This window comes from Megalobrama amblycephala, linkage group LG7 (genome assembly GCF_018812025.1).
Source record: "Megalobrama amblycephala isolate DHTTF-2021 linkage group LG7, ASM1881202v1, whole genome shotgun sequence".
Lineage (NCBI taxonomy): Eukaryota > Metazoa > Chordata > Actinopteri > Cypriniformes > Xenocyprididae > Megalobrama > Megalobrama amblycephala.
In genome coordinates, this window is record NC_063050.1 from 16479167 (window position 1) to 16497672 (window position 18506).

Below are 18506 nucleotides of genomic sequence, written 5' to 3' on the forward strand. Positions count from 1 at the left end.
AGATGTACTCTCATGATTGGTTGATGTATGGTTAAAGGATCTATAGGAAAAGCCTTAATATTTTTGACATAATAATGAGGCATGTTGCTTGAAGCAGACTGGATTCAATCTTTAATCCACTTGAAGGAGCGGTAGTTGTAGTTGAAACTGTAATAAAAGATATGCAAATAAGTTGAATCTCCATATAGATGAATTATTAGCATTATTATTATTATTTTTTTTTGCAATCATAGATAACAGTAGAACAATTATAGATAAATACTAAAATGTTAGAACAATGAAAAAATGTTTTGTGTGTCATATTTCCATGATAGTAAAGTTATTGCAGACTATAAGTTTATGGAGTAATAGAGTTTACCTGAACCATTGACTAAAACTGAATCAGGAATTATGTTCAGATCTTTGACATCTCCTGATTCTATTGCTGTCGAGAGGGTTTGTGCAACCTCTTGACCGGATGGGACAGATTGACTGGAGTTGAAGAACATTTCTGTTTTTGTGATAACTGACCCTTGGCTGGAATATATAAATGTTATAAATATATAAAAAATGATTATGTAAGGTTTAAAAATTCAGCCTCTCTCTCTCTCTCTCTCTCGCTCACACACACACACACACACACACACACACACACACACACACACACACACACACACACACACACACACACACACACACACACACACACACACCACATAAAATAAGCAGCATTCCAATATGCTGTTTTACCTGAATCCTATGACATTCATTCTAAGGAAGTTTGAATATTTCTTTTTGTAAACTCCTTCAAGCTGGAACAGAAACAATTACAGACATCAGTTACAATACAGTATGGTAATATATTATTGCTAGTTATATAATTGTCTCTTCTGTTAAAAATCAAGAAAAGTATAATCAGTAAAACAGTAATATACTGTAGAAAACAATGCATTCTGGGTAATATTTGTCATTTTCGAGAAAGTAGCCTACAGGAATATACTGTGAGTTAACATCGCTCAAAGTCGACACTCAGAGGCTGTGTTCTAAATCACATCTATACCCTCGTTCACTATTCCCTACATTAGTTCACTAATATATTAAACTTGACAGAGTTAATTAAAAGAAGTGAGTGAATTCAGACACTGATGAACACCTTATGAGCAGAATCACTGAAGGACAGAGAAACAAGACCAGAAAAAAAGAGAAGAGACAAGCAGAAACAGAAGAACTACAACTGACTTCAAAAAGAACTACAACTGACTTCAGCCACACTAAGTGTGAAATCAGTTTACAAACCTGTTTGACATTATTTCTTTCATAAATGTTTAGAAGTTCTTGTTGAAAATTAACAGATTTGGATGTTGATGTTTAATTGAAAGTAAAAAAAAATATTGAAGGTTGCAGTCACCATCGTGATGACCAGTGTCTGCTTTAGTTGGGCTCTTGACTCTTTAACAATAGCTTTCTCTGGTTGCTGTAACTGAGGATTTATAAAACACTTTTGTTATGGCAGGAAAAAGCCAACATGAAGTTGATCAGATTTTTTGGCTTTTGTGATGATTCTGTAATTGTCTTGGACTTGTCTAATTCTCTGATCTCTTGTATTGGATTTAACAGATACTTTACATTTATTGTACTATGTCTGTGATTTAACATGTAAGAGCCAACAATGTTTTAGTAATCAGTTATTTAGAAGTCACATAGTACATAAAATATTTTGAGCTCTTGCATTTGCAACTTGGACAGCAGAGACATCAACAATCAGAATATGAATCTCAACAATGGTGACATTCAAAAGTTTACTGTCGCAATGCATGCTGGGTGCCAGCATAGTACAAAACTCCCAGTATGGACTGCAGCTTGAATAAATTATGCAGCTGAATGGTACTTTTTTGCCACCATTGTTGAGATTGATGTGCTGATTTTTGATATCTCTGTCTAAATATTGCTACAGCTGTTTTTTGCGCCTGTGTTTAAAAAGAAAAATCTTTTTAACCGATTGTTGTTGGAGTTCTTGCTGTAGCTTCATAGTGGTGATAATGTAACACAAGGGATTATACAGTATGAGTTCAAAGAATCAAGAGACTATGTGATGGTTGATCTTCGTCAACACATAACTATCAGCACTCAATTATTTTTTTCTTCACATTTGTTTTTGCCATAACAAATGTGGCTGGCAAAATAGTTTAAGCAGCCAAAGAAAAAAACAAAACAAAAACTGATGTATAAAAAGTCAAGGGTCAAGAGCTCAACTAAAGCAAACACTAATCTTTTCTATGGTGACATCAAACCAAACATTTTCGATATAACATCAACATTTAAACTAAAGTTAAACTGGTCAGTAATAAGTGTAATAATGTGTAATGGCTGGAAGACAGTTGTTGTTCTTGTGTTTTTTTTTTTTTTTTTTTGTTCTTGTTTCTCTTTTCAGTGATTCTGCTTGTTAACAGCAGGTGTTCATCATTAATGCTCAATCATCTTTTACATATTAACTTAATTATGTCACTGCAACACAGCATCAACATTACTTTTACTCTTTGTAGTGTGGACACTAGAGGATGTTCCTGTGGGGTTGAAAGTGTTAAAGGTGTAAGATAAAAAGACACACCCACAAAATGTATTTTAACAGTAATAAACTGTAAGTTAAAAAAACTGTTATATACTGGCAACACTGATGCCAGTTATATACTGGCAACACTGTTGCCAGTAGTTTACTGTAAAATTGAGTTTTGTGAGTCAACATTGTGCTGAAGAGTAGAGCCTGTGCTTAGGTTCAGGAGAAGATCAAGAAACATTGATGATATGCTGCCTGTTGTTTTATTTAACAGATGGTGACTGTGTAGTTGTTGATGCACTGAAAGTTTCTTTATTTAAAATGTTTTTAGTGAACTCTAATGAAATAAGTTCATAGTAATAATATGTTGACATTATTAGCATATAATAAATATTAGTTTGTAAATTTAAATGGCAGTGGGACAATTTAAGGCAGCCGGGTTTTGCTAATTTAGTGCAGTTTTAATTTAGTGCATGGTATCTTTACAGTAACATGCTGTAGATTACAGTAAATAACTGTAAACTATTATATATATATATATATATATATATATATATATATATATATATATATATATATATATAAATTCATTAAAAATAGCCTGGCAAGGTCTAACAGTGTATCATAGTGTGCTCTAATAAAGTAAATAGATTTGAACTCACTTGATCCTTGACAGACTTTGCCCTATTCTTGAACTCCACTGTGTTTGGATCGCTGAGTGCATTTACAAATATGTCAGAAGAGCTAAACTCCAGATCGGTTTTCACTTCAGGTATTTTTGTAGTAGTTGCTGTAGAAGCTGTAGATGCTGTAGAAGGTGTAGATGCAGTTGAAGCTGTAGATGCTGTAGAAGCTGTAGATGCTGTTGTAGCTGTAGAAGCTGTAGAAGCTGTAGAAGCTGTAGAAGGTGTAGATGCTGTTGAAGCTGTTGAAGGTGTAGATGCTGTAGAAGGTGTAGATGCTGTTGTAGCTGTAGAAGGTGTAGAAGATGTAGATGCTGTAGAAGGTGTAGATGCTGTAGAAGCTGTAGATGCTGTAGATGCTGTTGAAGCTGTTGAAGGTGTAGATGCTGTTGAAGCTGTTGAAGGTGTAGATGCTGTAGAAGGTGTAGATGCTGTTGAAGCTGTAGAAGGTGTAGAAGCTGTAGATGTTGTAGAAGGTGTTGATGCTGTAGAAGCTGTGGAAACTGTTGAAGCTGTAGATGCTATAGGAGCTGTAGATGTTGTAGACGCTGTAGAAGCTGTAGATGCTGTAGAAGGTGTAGATGCTGTTGTAGCTGTAGAAGGTGTAGAAGCTGTAGATGGTGTAGAAGGTGTAGATGCTGTAGAAGGTGTAGATGCTGTAGAAGCTGTAGATGCTGTAGAAGCTGTAGATGCTGTAGACGCTGTAGAAGCTGTAGAAGGTGTAGATGCTGTTGAAGCTGTTGAAGGTGTAGATGCTGTAGAAGGTGTAGATGCTGTTGTAGCTGTAGAAGGTGTAGAAGATGTAGATGCTGTAGAAGGTGTAGATGCTGTAGAAGCTGTAGATGCTGTTGAAGCTGTTGAAGCTGTAGAAGGTGTAGAAGATGTAGATGCTGTAGAAGGTGTAGATGCTGTAGAAGGTGTAGAAGCTGTAGATGCTGTAGAAGGTGTAGATGCTGTTGTAGCTGTAGAAGCTGTAGAAGCTGTAGAAGGTGTAGATGCTGTTGAAGCTGTTGAAGGTGTAGATTCTGTAGAAGGTGTAGATGCTGTTGAAGCTGTTGAAGGTGTAGATGCTGTAGAAGGTGTAGATGCTGTTGTAGCTGTAGAAGGTGTAGAAGATGTAGATGCTGTAGAAGGTGTAGATGCTGTAGAAGCTGTAGATGCTGTAGATGCTGTTGAAGCTGTTGAAGGTGTAGATGCTGTTGAAGCTGTTGAAGGTGTAGATGCTGTAGAAGGTGTAGATGCTGTTGTAGCTGTAGAAGGTGTAGAAGCTGTAGATGCTGTAGAAGGTGTAGATGCTGTTGAAGCTGTTGAAGCTGTAGAAGGTGTAGAAGATGTAGATGCTGTAGAAGGTGTAGATGCTGTAGAAGGTGTAGAAGCTGTAGATGCTGTAGAAGGTGTAGATGCTGTTGTAGCTGTAGAAGCTGTAGAAGCTGTAGAAGGTGTAGATGCTGTTGAAGCTGTTGAAGGTGTAGATGCTGTAGAAGGTGTAGATGCTGTTGTAGCTGTAGAAGGTGTAGAAGATGTAGATGCTGTAGAAGCTGTAGATGCTGTAGATGCTGTTGAAGCTGTTGAAGGTGTAGATGCTGTTGAAACTGTTGAAGCTGTAGATGCTATAGAAGCTGTAGATGCAGTTGATGCTGTAGAAGCTGTAGATGCAGTAGAAGGTGTAGATGCTGTTGAAGCTGTAGATGCTGTAGAAGGTGTAGATGCTGTTGTAGCTGTAGAAGGTGTAGAAGCTGTAGATGCTGTAGAAGGTGTAGATTCTGTAGGTGTAGATGCTGTAGATGCTGTAGACGCTGTAGATGCAGTTGATGCTGTAGAAGGTGTAGATGCTGTAGAAACCGTAGAATCTGTAGACGCTGTAGAAGGTGTAGATGCTGTAGAAGGTGTAGATGCTGTTGTAGCTGTAGAAGGTGTAGAAGCTGTAAATGCTGTAGAAGGTGTAGATTCTGTAGGTGTAGATGCTGTCGATGCTGTAGACGCTGTAGATGCAGTTGATGCTGTAGAAGGTGTAGATGCTGTAGAAGCTGTAGATGCTGTAGACGCTGTAGAAGCTGTAGATGCTGTAGAAGGTGTAGATGCTGTTGTAGCTGTAGAAGGTGTAGAAGCTGTAGATGCTGTAGAAGGTGTAGATGCTGTAGAAGGTGTAGATGCTGTAGAAGCTGTAGATGCTGTAGACGCTGTAGAAGCTGTAGAAGGTGTAGATGCTGTTGAAGCTGTTGAAGGTGTAGATGCTGTAGAAGGTGTAGATGCTGTTGTAGCTGTAGAAGGTGTAGAAGATGTAGATGCTGTAGAAGGTGTAGATGCTATAGAAGGTGTAGATGCTGTAGAATCTGTAGATGCTGTAGAAGCTGTAGGTGTAGATGCTGTAGATGCAGTAGAAGGTGTAGATGCTGTTGAAGCTGTAGATGCTGTAGAAGGTGTAGATTCTGTAGGTGTAGATGCTGTAGATGTTGTAGACGCTGTAGATGCAGTTGATGCTGTTGAAGGTGTAGACGCTGTAGAAGGTGTAGAAGCTGTAGATGCTGTAGAAGGTGTAGATGCTGTAGAAGCTGTAGATGCTGTAGATGCTGTTGAAGCTGTTGAAGGTATAGACGCTGTAGAAGCTGTAGATGCTGTAGAAGGTGTAGATGCTGTTGTAGCTGTAGAAGGTGTAGATGGTGTAGAAGGTGTAGATGCTGTAGAATCTGTAGATGCTGTAGAAGCTGTAGGTGTAGATGCTGTAGATGCCGTAGAAGTTGTAGATGTTGTAGAAGGTGTAGATTCTGTAGAATGTGTAGATGCTATTGAAGCTGTAGAAGGTGTAGAAGCTGTAGATGCTGTAGAAGGTGTAGATGCTGTTGAAGCTGTAGAAGGTGTAGAAGCTGTAGATGCTGTAGAAGGTGTAGATACTGTTGGTGTAGATGCTGTAGAAACCGTAGAATCTGTAGATCCTGTAGATGCCGTAGAAGCTGTAGAAACTGTAGAAGGTGTAGAAGCTGTAGATGCTGTAGAAATCGTAGAATCTGTAGATGCCGTAGAAGCTGTAGATGCCGTAGAAGCTGTAGATGCCGTAGAAGGTGTAGATGCCATAGAAGCTGTAGATGCCGTAGAAGTTGTAGATGCCGTAGAAGCTGTAGATGCTGTAGATTCTGTAGAAGGTGTAGATGGTGTAGAAGGTGTAGATGTTATTGAAGCTGTAGATGCTGTAGAAGCTGTAGATGCTGTAGATTCTGTAGAACCTGTAGATGCTGTAGTTGAAGGTAATGATGTTGCGCTCGTTGTTTGAGTTGCTGCAATTCCTGTGGTTGCTAAAACAGTTATATATTTTACATATAGGCTTATCACAGAATTATTTTGTTTTTTATAGATGTTAACACTGCATGATTAATCATTAGAAGATTGCAATCTCAATTCAAACACCCACACAATCTTATTCCTAAATGACAACAATTCGACAGTCACAACAAACATTCAAATCTGGGTTGGTGCTGCTGCTGACCCAAAGAAAGCAGTTGTTCTGTCTGTCTGAAACAGCTTCTCAAACAACCAGTCTTTTCAACAACACAGTATCATTATTTTTGTAACAATAAAAGGAGTATTGGGATAAAAGTTTTAGTTTGCATATAACAACTACAGAAGCCCTAAACTGCAAATTTAAGGTGGGGAAAAATTTGTGTCTTAAGTTTTATTTTTATCTCACCCTCACTTTTTGTCTCTTCAAAAATATTTCTCTTTCTTTAATAACTTTCTGTCTCTTCTAAAGCTTTTTTACTCTTTAAACATTTTTTCTCTCTCCAATAAAAAATGAGAGAGAGAGTTTTGTTCTTTGTGAGCAAATGCAAAATTTATCCGGGGAACTCAACACATTTGCAAGAGAATGCAAAAGCATTACCAAATAATTTTGGATTTTTTTTCTTCACCATGTTAGAAGAGAGAAAAAAATGTTTTAGAAGTGAGAAATTTTTTTTGAAGAAAGAGGGATAGAAAAAATAAGTGACAAAGCGATATTGCTTGGGCACATTCCCATTGAGAATGGGCAACAAATTTCGATCTAAAGTACCAGATAGAAATTTGTTGCCCATTCTCAGTGGGAAAGTGCCCAAGCAACACTGCCCTGCAAGATTGCTCAAAAAGTTGCCCCGTGTATCATCACTTTAAGACACTACACCCCCCACCCCCACCCCAAAATTTTTCATGATGTAGTAAAAACTGATGTGTTCGGTACCAATCAAAAAACATTAAATCCCGTTTGAATATAATCTGACACTTTGAATTGAAAGATTGAATTAATTACATCGCTACCTCAGTAAGTGAAGACAAGTGACTGTTAAAAAATGTATTTGCCAATCTTTATTCCAGAGATTCATTCAAAAACACTGATTTATCCAATAATGAAACAAGTGAAGTCTTTATGAGTGAGTCATTGAATCATGATTCATTAAAACCCTTTTTTTTTTTTTTTAAATAAGCAGCAATTAACATTCTTTCACAACATCTATTAGATGACCTTATTTTTGTTTAGTTGTATATTTTTAAACTAAAAAAAAAAAAAGTGGTTCTCAATTTATTCAGAATTGTTGTAAATTACCTACCGAACAAAATGATTAAGATCAAAGCTTTTCTGTCCATCTTGGAAAGAGTCCTGTGGTGGTGATAAAAGTCTGTAAAGAAAGCAATATTTCACTATATTTCACTGAAAAGTTAATAGGTGTGTTTTCTGAAGTTTTCTGAAGATACATTTCATACAAAATTTTGTAATTAATTTAGTTAATTTACTTATTGTAACGTAATTGAATTTTATTTAGTAACACTAGTGCCATTTCTGACAAAGACAAAACTGATACATTTTACCATATTATAAAATGGTTGGCATCGCATTAAATATTATAATGCTTTGATAATTAAATGTTGAGATATTTCTCACAATTAAACTATAATACAAAATAATTATCACAAATATATTTAGAGATATAAAATGTCCTTACCAATCCTTGAGCAGATATTATAATATTCAGCACATTGGTTGGTAATCCGCTGTTGTCTCAGTGGCTTTAAGTGGACCTACTAAATATTTTGTGCTTCAGTTTCCACTTTTTCTGAATCACTTGCAGCACTCCTGCCTCTTATATACCACACAATAACGGCCCGAATGTTTCCTTCTTTGAAATGAACAAATAAGCTCAATGGAATGTCCCTTGGCAGAGGCTGTGATGACATGCTATGGAAACAATTTATTTTTTAATTGGAGTCGTCACATTTTTTTATTTATTCTTGACTATAGGGATAGTTTCTTATAGTACTTTACTAAGTACTAAGATTCACCCCTCCTGTTTCCCATAATTAAGTTTTACTTCTCTTGCCTTTCTTCTCTTTTTAATTGTGGAAACCTGCCAATTGATGGTCAACCCTTTTTTAGAGGCAAGAATCAAGTGACATATTTATTTCACACCTGTTAAAAATGGTCTTACTAGTCACCAATAATTGGAATTTTGCAACTAATATTTATCTATTAATCTGCCTTTACATTGCTTTAGTGCATTTTACTATTTTAACGTCATATTTCTGTCCTGTGCAGAGTGAATCCAGCATTTATATATGTCACTTCCAAAACTTTGCAGCATGCAATTCGCCATCGGTCCTCTTAGTAGCATCAAAAACAAGATATTATTCAATGGATTATATAAACTACCTCGAAAGTGAGCAAAGACTGCTCCCTTTAAAATCACTAAAATGCTGTTGCTTTGTCTGTTCGTCACGATCTCACGAAGTTCTGTAACAATCATTGACACTGCCAATAATGCACAATAAATCTCTTAAGTAAGGTCTCGTGAGCCTGCATAACTCAGCACTGAATAAAAACTGTATTGTACTGGTGTATTGAGCGGTGGCCATTGCCTCTGATTGGCCATTGCATTCAAAAGACCAACAGCTATGTCCGTGATTGGCTATGTTGCTCACCACTGCAAAACACGTTGTAAATAGATATATTTGACATTCTCCATAGAGCAAACACAAATATGCACTGGAGCTACTCTTCGGTAGACCTTTTTTGGGGTGAACAATTCTTTTAACATAGATGTGTCGGCCTTTCTTTGTAGGCCGTGGATTCAGGTAGAGCGATTATCCTATTTTGCACGCACTCCACTCCAAACGCAGTCTTTCATTTCAAAATTAATTTTGTTTATTAAAAGCAAAAAGTTTTGTTTCAAAAGCATTTCTAAATTAAGTTCATAATACCAACAAATGAAAATCCAAGCAAAATTAAAAACTAGTAACCACCATTCCCAAATCCAAACATTTGTTTTCTCCATGTCACTTCCCCCTCCACCCTTATACGCGGTGACATACAGGTGCTGGTCATATAATTAGAATATCATCAAAAAGTTGATTGATTTCACTAATTCCATTCTAAAAGTGAAACTTGTATATTATATTCATTCATTACACACAGACTCATATATTTTAAATGTTTATTTCTTTTAATTTTGATGATTATAACTGACAACTAAGGAAAATCCCAAATTCAGTATCTCAGAAAATTAGAATATTGTGAAAAGGTTCAATATTGAAGACACCTGGTGCCACACTCTAATCAGCTAATTAACTCAAAACACCTGCAAAGGCCTTTAAATGGTCTGTCAGTCTAGTTCTGTAGGCTACACAATCATGGGGAAGACTGCTGACTTGACAGTTGTCCAAAAGGCGACCATTGACACCTTGCACAAGGAGGGCAAGACACAAAAGGTCATTGCAAAAGAGGCTGGCTGTTCACAGAGCTCTGTGTCCAAGCACATTAATAGAGAGGCGAAGGGAAGGAAAAGATGTGGTAGAAAAAAAGTGTACAAGCAATAGGAATAACCGCACCCTGGAGAGGATTGTGAAACAAAACCCATTCAGAAATGTGGGGGAGATTCACAAAGAGTGGACTGCAGCTGGAGTCAGTGCTTCAAGAACCACTACGCACAGACGTATGCAAGACATGGGTTTCAGCTGTCGCATTCCTTGTGTCAAGCCACTCTTGAACAACAGACAGCGTCAGAAGCGTCTCGCCTGGGCTAAAGACAAAAAGGACTGCTGCTGAGTGGTCCAAAGTTATGTTCTCTGATGAAAGTAAATTTTGCATTTCCTTTGGAAATCAGGGTCCCAGAGTCTGGAGGAAGAGAGGAAAGGCACACAATCCATGTTGCTTGAGGTCCAGTGTAAAGTTTCCACAGTCAGTGATGGTTTGGGGTGCCATGTCATCTGCTGGTGTTGGTCCACTGTGTTTTCTGAGGTCCAAGGTCAACGCAGCCGTATACCAGGACGTTTTAGAGCACTTCATGCTTCCTGCTGCTGACCAACTTTATGGAGATGCAGATTTCATTTTCCAACAGGACTTGGCACCTGCACACAGTGCCAAAGCTACCAGTACCTGGTTTAAGGACCATGGTATCCCTGTTCTTAATTGGCCAGCAAACTCGCCTGACCTTAACCCCATAGAAAATCAATGGGGTATTGTGAAGAGGAAGATGCGATATGCCAGACCCAACAATGCAAAAGAGCTGAAGGCCACTCAGAGTAACCTGGGCTCTCATAACACCTGAGCAGTGCCACAGACTGATCGACTCCATGCCACACCGCACTGCTGCAGTAATTCAGGCAAAAGGAGCCCCAACTAGTGCTGTACATGCTCATACTTTTCATGTTCATTCTTTTCAGTTGACCAAGATTTCTAAAAATCCTTTCTTTGTATTGGTCTTAAGTAATATTCTAATTTTCTGAGATACTGAATTTGGGATTTTCCTTAGTTGTCAGTTATAATCATCAAAATTAAAAGAAATAAACATTTGAAATATATCAGTCTGTGTGTAATGAATGAATATAATATACAAGTTTCACTTTTTGAATGGAATTAGTGAAATCAATCAACTTTTTGATGATATTCTAATTATATGACCAGCACCTGTATATCCGTACAACCCAACAGGTGAATGATAATTAACTAAATAAGCTCACAAAATAAAACACAAATATGCACATATAATAATAATAATAATAATAATAATAATAAAATACATAACTTATAATAAATAAACTCAATTTCAAACTTATAGACAAATGGCTAACAATAGATATAGACCCTCTGTGATGTTAGCTGTAAGGCTGTTAGCTGTCAATCACAACTAGCCTCTAATTTACATGAGTATCAGAATTGAAGGTAATAAAGACTGAAACTAGACTAGAGCAAAACTTGATAAAAACAAAGAAAACCTAAAAACTAATTCTATTCCAAACCCAAAAACTAATTTAATTCCAAAAGGAATTAAATACAAAGCTAGAACTAACAGGAAGAGCAAAATATAGCACTATCTAACAAGACCTGAAGACAAGAAATGCTCACACACAAAGACTTTATGCAACAAACCAGCAGAGACATGAGGGAAATGAGCACAATATAAAGAGACCAGAGCACATGAGGATCAGGTGAGCACAATTAGTGAAATGGGGACAAGACAATAGGCTTGTTTGAGATGCGCCTAGCCTCGCCTGAAGTTCAGCCGAGAGTAGGCGGCTGCAGTTAGGGGAGGAGTGAAAAAAGTGCAGGCAAGACGAACATTTCTCTGTTCTCGTAGTGGATCAGAACCTACGAGATCAAAGGCGGATATCGCGGGATTCACACTCGTGCGCTGTGTTGCTGATAAACTGGATGTAATTTAAGTTCTGTTGCTTTTATATGAAAATAAACATAATGAACAATACACCCAAAGTACTTGTTATTTATTTCCATTCGAAAGATGTGTGTATCAGTCATTTTTACTTTAATTATAGACATGTTTTTATATATTTTTTTTTATAAATGACAACGTTTGCATAACCCATAGAGAGATCACTGTGTCAGAGAGTTTGGGAATATTCACACATTATTTTTACACATAAAAACATGATATTAAAAGTTTTAAAATCAAACATTTTAAATCAGATCAATACATCACGGTTGTTTAAACCAATAAGCTTTAAGATGTGTCGTCAGCAAGTCGTTTCCCACCGTGCTTTTGATCAGCGCAGTCTGTGGAGAGCAACTGCGCTCGACTGCAGAATCGCACTCGCGAGAGGTTTTTGACACACGTCGGCATGACATCAGAGCAAGGCGGCCCACCCTCGGACACATTTCTAACTGGCATGCATCTCGCGGTTATCACCGGTGATCGGTTCTGCGCAGAATTTGCTCATCTCAAACAAGCCTAAGGACTAAACAAGGGGAAACAAGGAGGAGGGACAAAAGGAGCACATGGCCGACACCAACAAAGACAATAGGCTTGTTTGAGATGAGCAAATTCTGCGCAGAACCGATCAACGGTGATCACCGCGAGATGCATGCCGGTTAGAAATGTGTCCGATGGTGGTCCGCCTTGCTCTGATGTCATGCTGACGTGTGTCAAAAACCTCTCGCGAGTGCGAGGCGGACGTGTCGGATTCTGCAGTCGAGCGCAGTTGCTCTCCACCGACTGCGCTGACCAAAAGCACGATGGGAAACGACTTGCTGACGACACAGCTTAAAGCTTATTGGTTTAAACAACCATGATGTATTGATCTCTTTTAAAATGTTTGATTTTGAAACTCTAATACCATGAGTTTATGTGTATAAATTATGTGTGAATATTCCAAAAGTCTCTGACAGTGTGATCTCTCTATGGGTTATGTGATTGTTATATTTATAAAAATATATAAAAACATGTAATTAAAATAAAAATGACTGATATACACATCCTTCGAATGGAAATAAATAACAAGTACCTTGGGTGTATTGTTCATTATGTTTATTTTCATATAAAAGCAACAGAACGTAAATTACATCCAGTTTATCAGCAACACAGCGCATGAGTGTGAATCCCGCGATATCCGCCTTTGATCTCGCAGGTGTCTGATGCACTACAAGAACGGAGAATTGTCCATCTTGCCTGCACTTTTTTCACTCCTCCCCTCACTGCAGCCGCCTGCTCTCGGCTGAACTTCAGGCGAGGCTAGGCGCATCTCAAACAAGCCTAAAGCCTTGTGCTCAGGCACAAGACACAAAGAAACATTGAAGAGAGACAAGACAGACAAGACTGTCAGGGCAGGAACCTGACATAGTGTATGTCACACCCATACAACTTGCCATTCTTGCAATTCCCTTTGAAAAGCTGCCAAAAGTCCTCAAACAAAGATTGAAACGTGTTTATGTGGCCATGAGAGCGAAATACTTGTGAAATCATCCCAGACATATTATTATTTACAACTTTTATCAACAATACACAAGAAATGCCAGTTTTTCAGCTTACAGCTCTCCAAATGTATTGCTTTATGAAAGCCTAATATTACAATTTTAGTAAACTGAGTCTATTGCATTTGAACATTGAACAGTGTACAGTAAGAAGCCATATTTAATATCTGTGTAGTATTTTCATGAAAGTAAAAAATGTGGACCATATAAATCCATGTTTATATGATTATAATAAAATGACATATTGCAATATTAGACTGTACTATTGCCAGTAGTTGTCCTTAAAACAGCTAAAGAAACTTTTATAACATTTCAATTTGAAGACAAGAAATTCAAGAAATTATTATAGGCCTATGCAATTTTTACCTTAAGAATTATATTTTTGAGAAACAATGCATTATCAAGCTTCAGCAATGGAAAATACTATATACCATGTCATAAAAATACATTGGTCCTTTGTTAATTTGTTACAGTGTGTCTAGTTGTACTCTCATGCTTGGTTGATATATTATTAAGGCATCTCTGAAAAGCCTTAATATTTTAGACATAATAATGAGGCATGTTTGTGGTACTGTTGTGGCAACTGTAGTGGTGGATGTGCCAACAAGATCTGCTATGGCTGTTGAGGGTCCTGATGTTTTTGTAGTTATTGATGTTGTGGATGTTTCGACTGTACTAACAGTTGTACTTTTAGAGGCTGGTGAAGAGGAACTGACTTTTAATTGTGGTTTTTTAGTGGTAATTGGTGAACTACTGGTGGATATTCCAGAAATAGCTGTTGTTCCTGCAGAGGATCCTGTTGTTTGTGTTGTTGATACTGAGGTTGTACTAACAGTTGTAGTTTCAAAGAAGGTGAACTGACTGAAGTCAAAGTAGAAGCTGTTGATGGTGGCACTGTTGTAGTGATTGCTTATAGTGGTGGATATTTCAGTAAGAGTTGATGAGACTGTGGAAGAACCTGTTGATGTTGTGGATGTTTCCATTGTACTAACAGTTGAAAAGGGACTAGATAAAGTAGACAATGTGGTTTGAGATGCTATTTTAGTGACTACTGTACGAGAGGTGGATATTTCAGTAAAATTTGTTGGGACTGTGGAAGAGCCTGTTGGTGTTAAAGTTTCTGGAATTTTTGGATACTTCACCTCTACTACTATGAAAAGCAGTTGAAGAGGGAGTGGCTGAAGTAGACAGTGTGGTATTTGATGCAGTCATGGTTGTTCCAGTAAGAGTTGTTGTGGCTGTTGTTGTTGTTGGTTCAGCAAAAATAAATTCTGATATTAGAAAATGGTGATAAGCTTAGATTGGAACACTGACAAAAGAAATGTCACTGTATCAAGTTCAATTAACTTCCAGTTCAGCTGATAGTATGTAGGTTTATTTTGTACCATCCTTATTTCTGTAAGACTACTTGCATTGCACATGTAAAACAAGATTTTTTCTCTCAGGTGATTTCAGAACTACCTGTACCATTAACTTTGATCAAATTAGAAGTTATGTTCAGGGCATCGATAGTTGCTGTGTCACTCAGTATTGAGCTGGCAATTTCAGTAGGTGATGGCACATATACAGCGTATTGTTGAAGGTGAGTTCCGTATCGGTAATGACCGACCCAGCTCTGGAAAATAATTTTCAGAAACAGGGTAATGCTATTTTTTTTTTTAGTATGACAATCTCGTCACGTTAGCCTCCTATGAAAGTAGGATCTGTAGATGGCCTCTTTCTATAACAAATAACAAACAGTTACAATAAACACATATAATATGGTATGATACATTTTATAAGTGAACGTAATTGCAGTTTTTTGTACTTTGCCTCTTTTTTCAAAAGTTTACACACAAATCTAAGAATTGCACATAAAAAATGCAAAATCTCTCACATCTCTTGCAAAATGAAGCACTGCATTCAAAATATCACATACACATCTCAAAAGCAAACAATTGTCTTACGATGCAAACACCTTTGCCACAATATTCTATTTTTGGATATATCATATACACACAGTTATTCAAAACCTAAAGCTCTTCTTTCATGAGCTCCTATGTACATTTCTGTACAAGATAAGATGTTGAAAAATTCACAGTAAACACGAAAACAAGATTTGAAACCAAACTATTTATTTTTTTTTACTATAAGCATTTGTGGTTGTGAATACAGTATTACACAGTATGAAAGAAAGAAATACACCAACCTTGTGTAGTAGGACAGAAACAATGGTTGTGTTTGAAAAAGGAAATCAAGATACTTCCTGTTAGATTTTTGTGTGTTACTTAGAGAATTGTGTGTTTTGTTTTATGAAATTGAAAACTGAGTCGAAGGCTGAGAATTAGTGTACAGTTTTGCAGATTTGGTGTGTGGTTCTGCTGTTTGAGTGTCAGGTTTCAGAAATTGTGTGACAAGTAAGGACTTTGTGTGTAAGCAGTTGAAAAAAAAAAAAAAAACTATAAGTAGGGCTATACTGGTTATTCTATACTCCAGTTTTCATTTCTCCTGAATCACCTGCAGCATTCCTGCCTCTTATATACCACACAATAATGTCCTGATTGCTTCCTTCTTTGAAATGAACAAACAAGGTAAACAGAATGTCCCTTGGCAGATGCTTTGACAATTTTTTTTCTGTTTGTTCTTTTTTTATTATTATTGAAGTTGCTTAAAGTGTCTAGTTTGCGCAATTTATTATAGCCAGCCTTATTTATAAAAACTAAATGTTAAATTAGACACGGGACATATATATATATATGGCATTACTGCTCGGTAAGTATGCTCAAACTGCTCACAACCCTCCCTCCCTCCCCATTATAAGCATGAGCATGTTACCGTGCACCTTCTGGTTGTCGTCTTCTTTTGTTTCAAGTTCACTAAGGCTTCAAGTCCCGGCTGGCATGGACCTCACTGCTAAGAGACATTCATCCTCATAACCAAGCTACAGTATAGATGTCCCACTGCCATATCTTCACGATTGCCATGTTCGCTTTTAAAGGATTAGTTCACATTCAAATTAAAATTCTTATAATTTACTCACCCCCATGTCATCCAAGATGTTCATGTCTTTCTTTGTTCAGTTGAAAAGAAATTAAGTTTTTTGATGAAAACATTCCAGGATTATTCTCCTCATAGTGGACTTCAATGGAGCCCAAACGGTTGAAGGTCAAAATTACAGTTTCAGTGCAGCTTCAATGTGTTCTACACGCTCCCAGATGAGGAATAAGTTTCTTATCTAGCGAAACGATCGGTCATTTTCTACACAAAAAACAACAACAAAAAACAAAACAAAAAACTAACAATAAACTAACAATAAATAAAGGAATTCTAATAGAGAAGAAGAAGAAGAGAGCTAGTTCAAAATGAGCATTTATGGTTAAAATGTATAAAATAAAAAATAAAAAAAATAGAAAATGAGCGATGGTTTCTCTAGATAAGACCCTTATCCTCGTCTGGGATCGCTGTAAACTGTATTTTTGACCTCCAACTGTTTGGGCTCCACTGAAGTTCACTATATGGATAAAAATCCTGGAAAATTTATCAAAAACCTTAATTTCTTTTCGACTGAAGAAAGAAAGACATGAACATCTTGGATGACATGGGGGTGAGTAAATTATCAGGAAATTTTCATTTGAAAGAGAACTAATCCTTTAAAGACATTACTAAGTGTCTTAATTGTCTATGTATTCCCAAGCTGATGGTTCCGGCGGGTTAATGTTAAAGCTCTTGTATGTTCAATTAATTTTGGAACAAGAACCCCCATAAGGAACCATACCACCAAAGATAAATTGTGTTCAATAAACTCAAGTAACTTGCCAAAGTGGTCCTGTCTGAAATATGGTTATCTCATGGTTTTCATTAATTTAATCATTTCAATCAAATGTTATTAACATTATTTAAAATCTGTCAAAATTTTGAGGGACTGCAATTTCATACAATACTTGCAAACTAAGTTTGGTATATGAATCTCTGAATATGTCAATATTATTTTACGGATATTTAAAAACATTGAAATTACATACACACTGTTAATAAAAAAAACTTTTACTTAAAATATTAGTTAATTTGCAACTTGAGACCAGACTAGAAGACAGAAACATTTGGATTCATAGCTGGTGTGCACTTACACTTTAATTATGATCAACTGATCATATCTACACATGCCAACACACGTCAAAGAGGCCAACATAAGGACATACCTCACATTCTGACACCTGTCTCACTGGCTTCCTTGAATGTCTTTCTCTGCTTTTAAAAATGTTTCCCTTCTGTAACTACAGGTGATTGATGTATTGAGCATCGGTTTCTCAATGCTCAACTGTTACATTCGCAGTGCTGCAGACACATGTTTAGTGTAGTATAAATTTTCTAAATATTAGGCATATTTGTCTTTCTGTTGATAATTAGACTAGCATATGATGCAGATGGAAGTGAAGTCACAATACAGATTGTTTCAAAGCGGCTTTACAGTACTTAACAGAATTAAATTCTGCTGTAAAGCAGTTAAGAAAAAAAAACAATAGTATCATTGTTCAGCTGAAGTCAGCTCAGTGTTAATTCAGTTCAATTTAATAACTGTGCAAAATTAATCAATTATGTTAAAGTCAGCAATAAATAATTTCTGGAGAAAACAGATGGAAACAGCTGTACACATTCATCACCCTCCTTCAGGTGGGGCTGATCTAGTCTCAGCCTCAGATGCCACTGAGATGACCACTGGCTGAACGTCTGATGCATATGGCACACTTAACTGGAAACACTTCGGGATTTGTGAAGTCGTCATCTGATTGGTTTAATTCTACAAGATGTCCAGGAGATGTGTGTGTTGTGTTCTTAAACGGACCGCATAGAAACAAAGATGCCGTGACGCCAAAGCCGTGCTGCATCGCGTCTCGGACAACTCACAGGTATCACACACTGGCTGCGCACATTATGTACACGCAAGCTCAATTTTGAATTGACTCCTGGTAGAAGAGCTGCACAATGGGTGATTTTTAAGTCGACGGGGAAACGTTACATATGCCTATGCTTTAATATTTCGCACTGAGGTTAGTGTACATTGAAAACTGGCACAACAGAGCAAAATGAA

General features: G+C 37.0%; 1 protein-coding gene across 1 annotated transcript; it reads right to left on the reverse strand.

The window, feature by feature from the left end:
* Positions 1-729: 729 nt before the first annotated feature.
* On the reverse strand, positions 730-18200 carry si:ch211-217k17.9 (DNA-directed RNA polymerase subunit beta''). Its single transcript, XM_048198398.1, has 4 exons — positions 18079-18200; positions 7791-7859; positions 3196-6506; positions 730-791 (listed from the first exon to the last, which is right to left on the reverse strand). Exons 1-3 carry the CDS (start codon positions 18198-18200, stop codon positions 3302-3304), a joined length of 3396 nt encoding a protein of 1131 aa, XP_048054355.1. The 3' UTR covers positions 730-791; positions 3196-3301.
* Between the last annotated feature and the right edge of the window lie 306 nt (positions 18201-18506).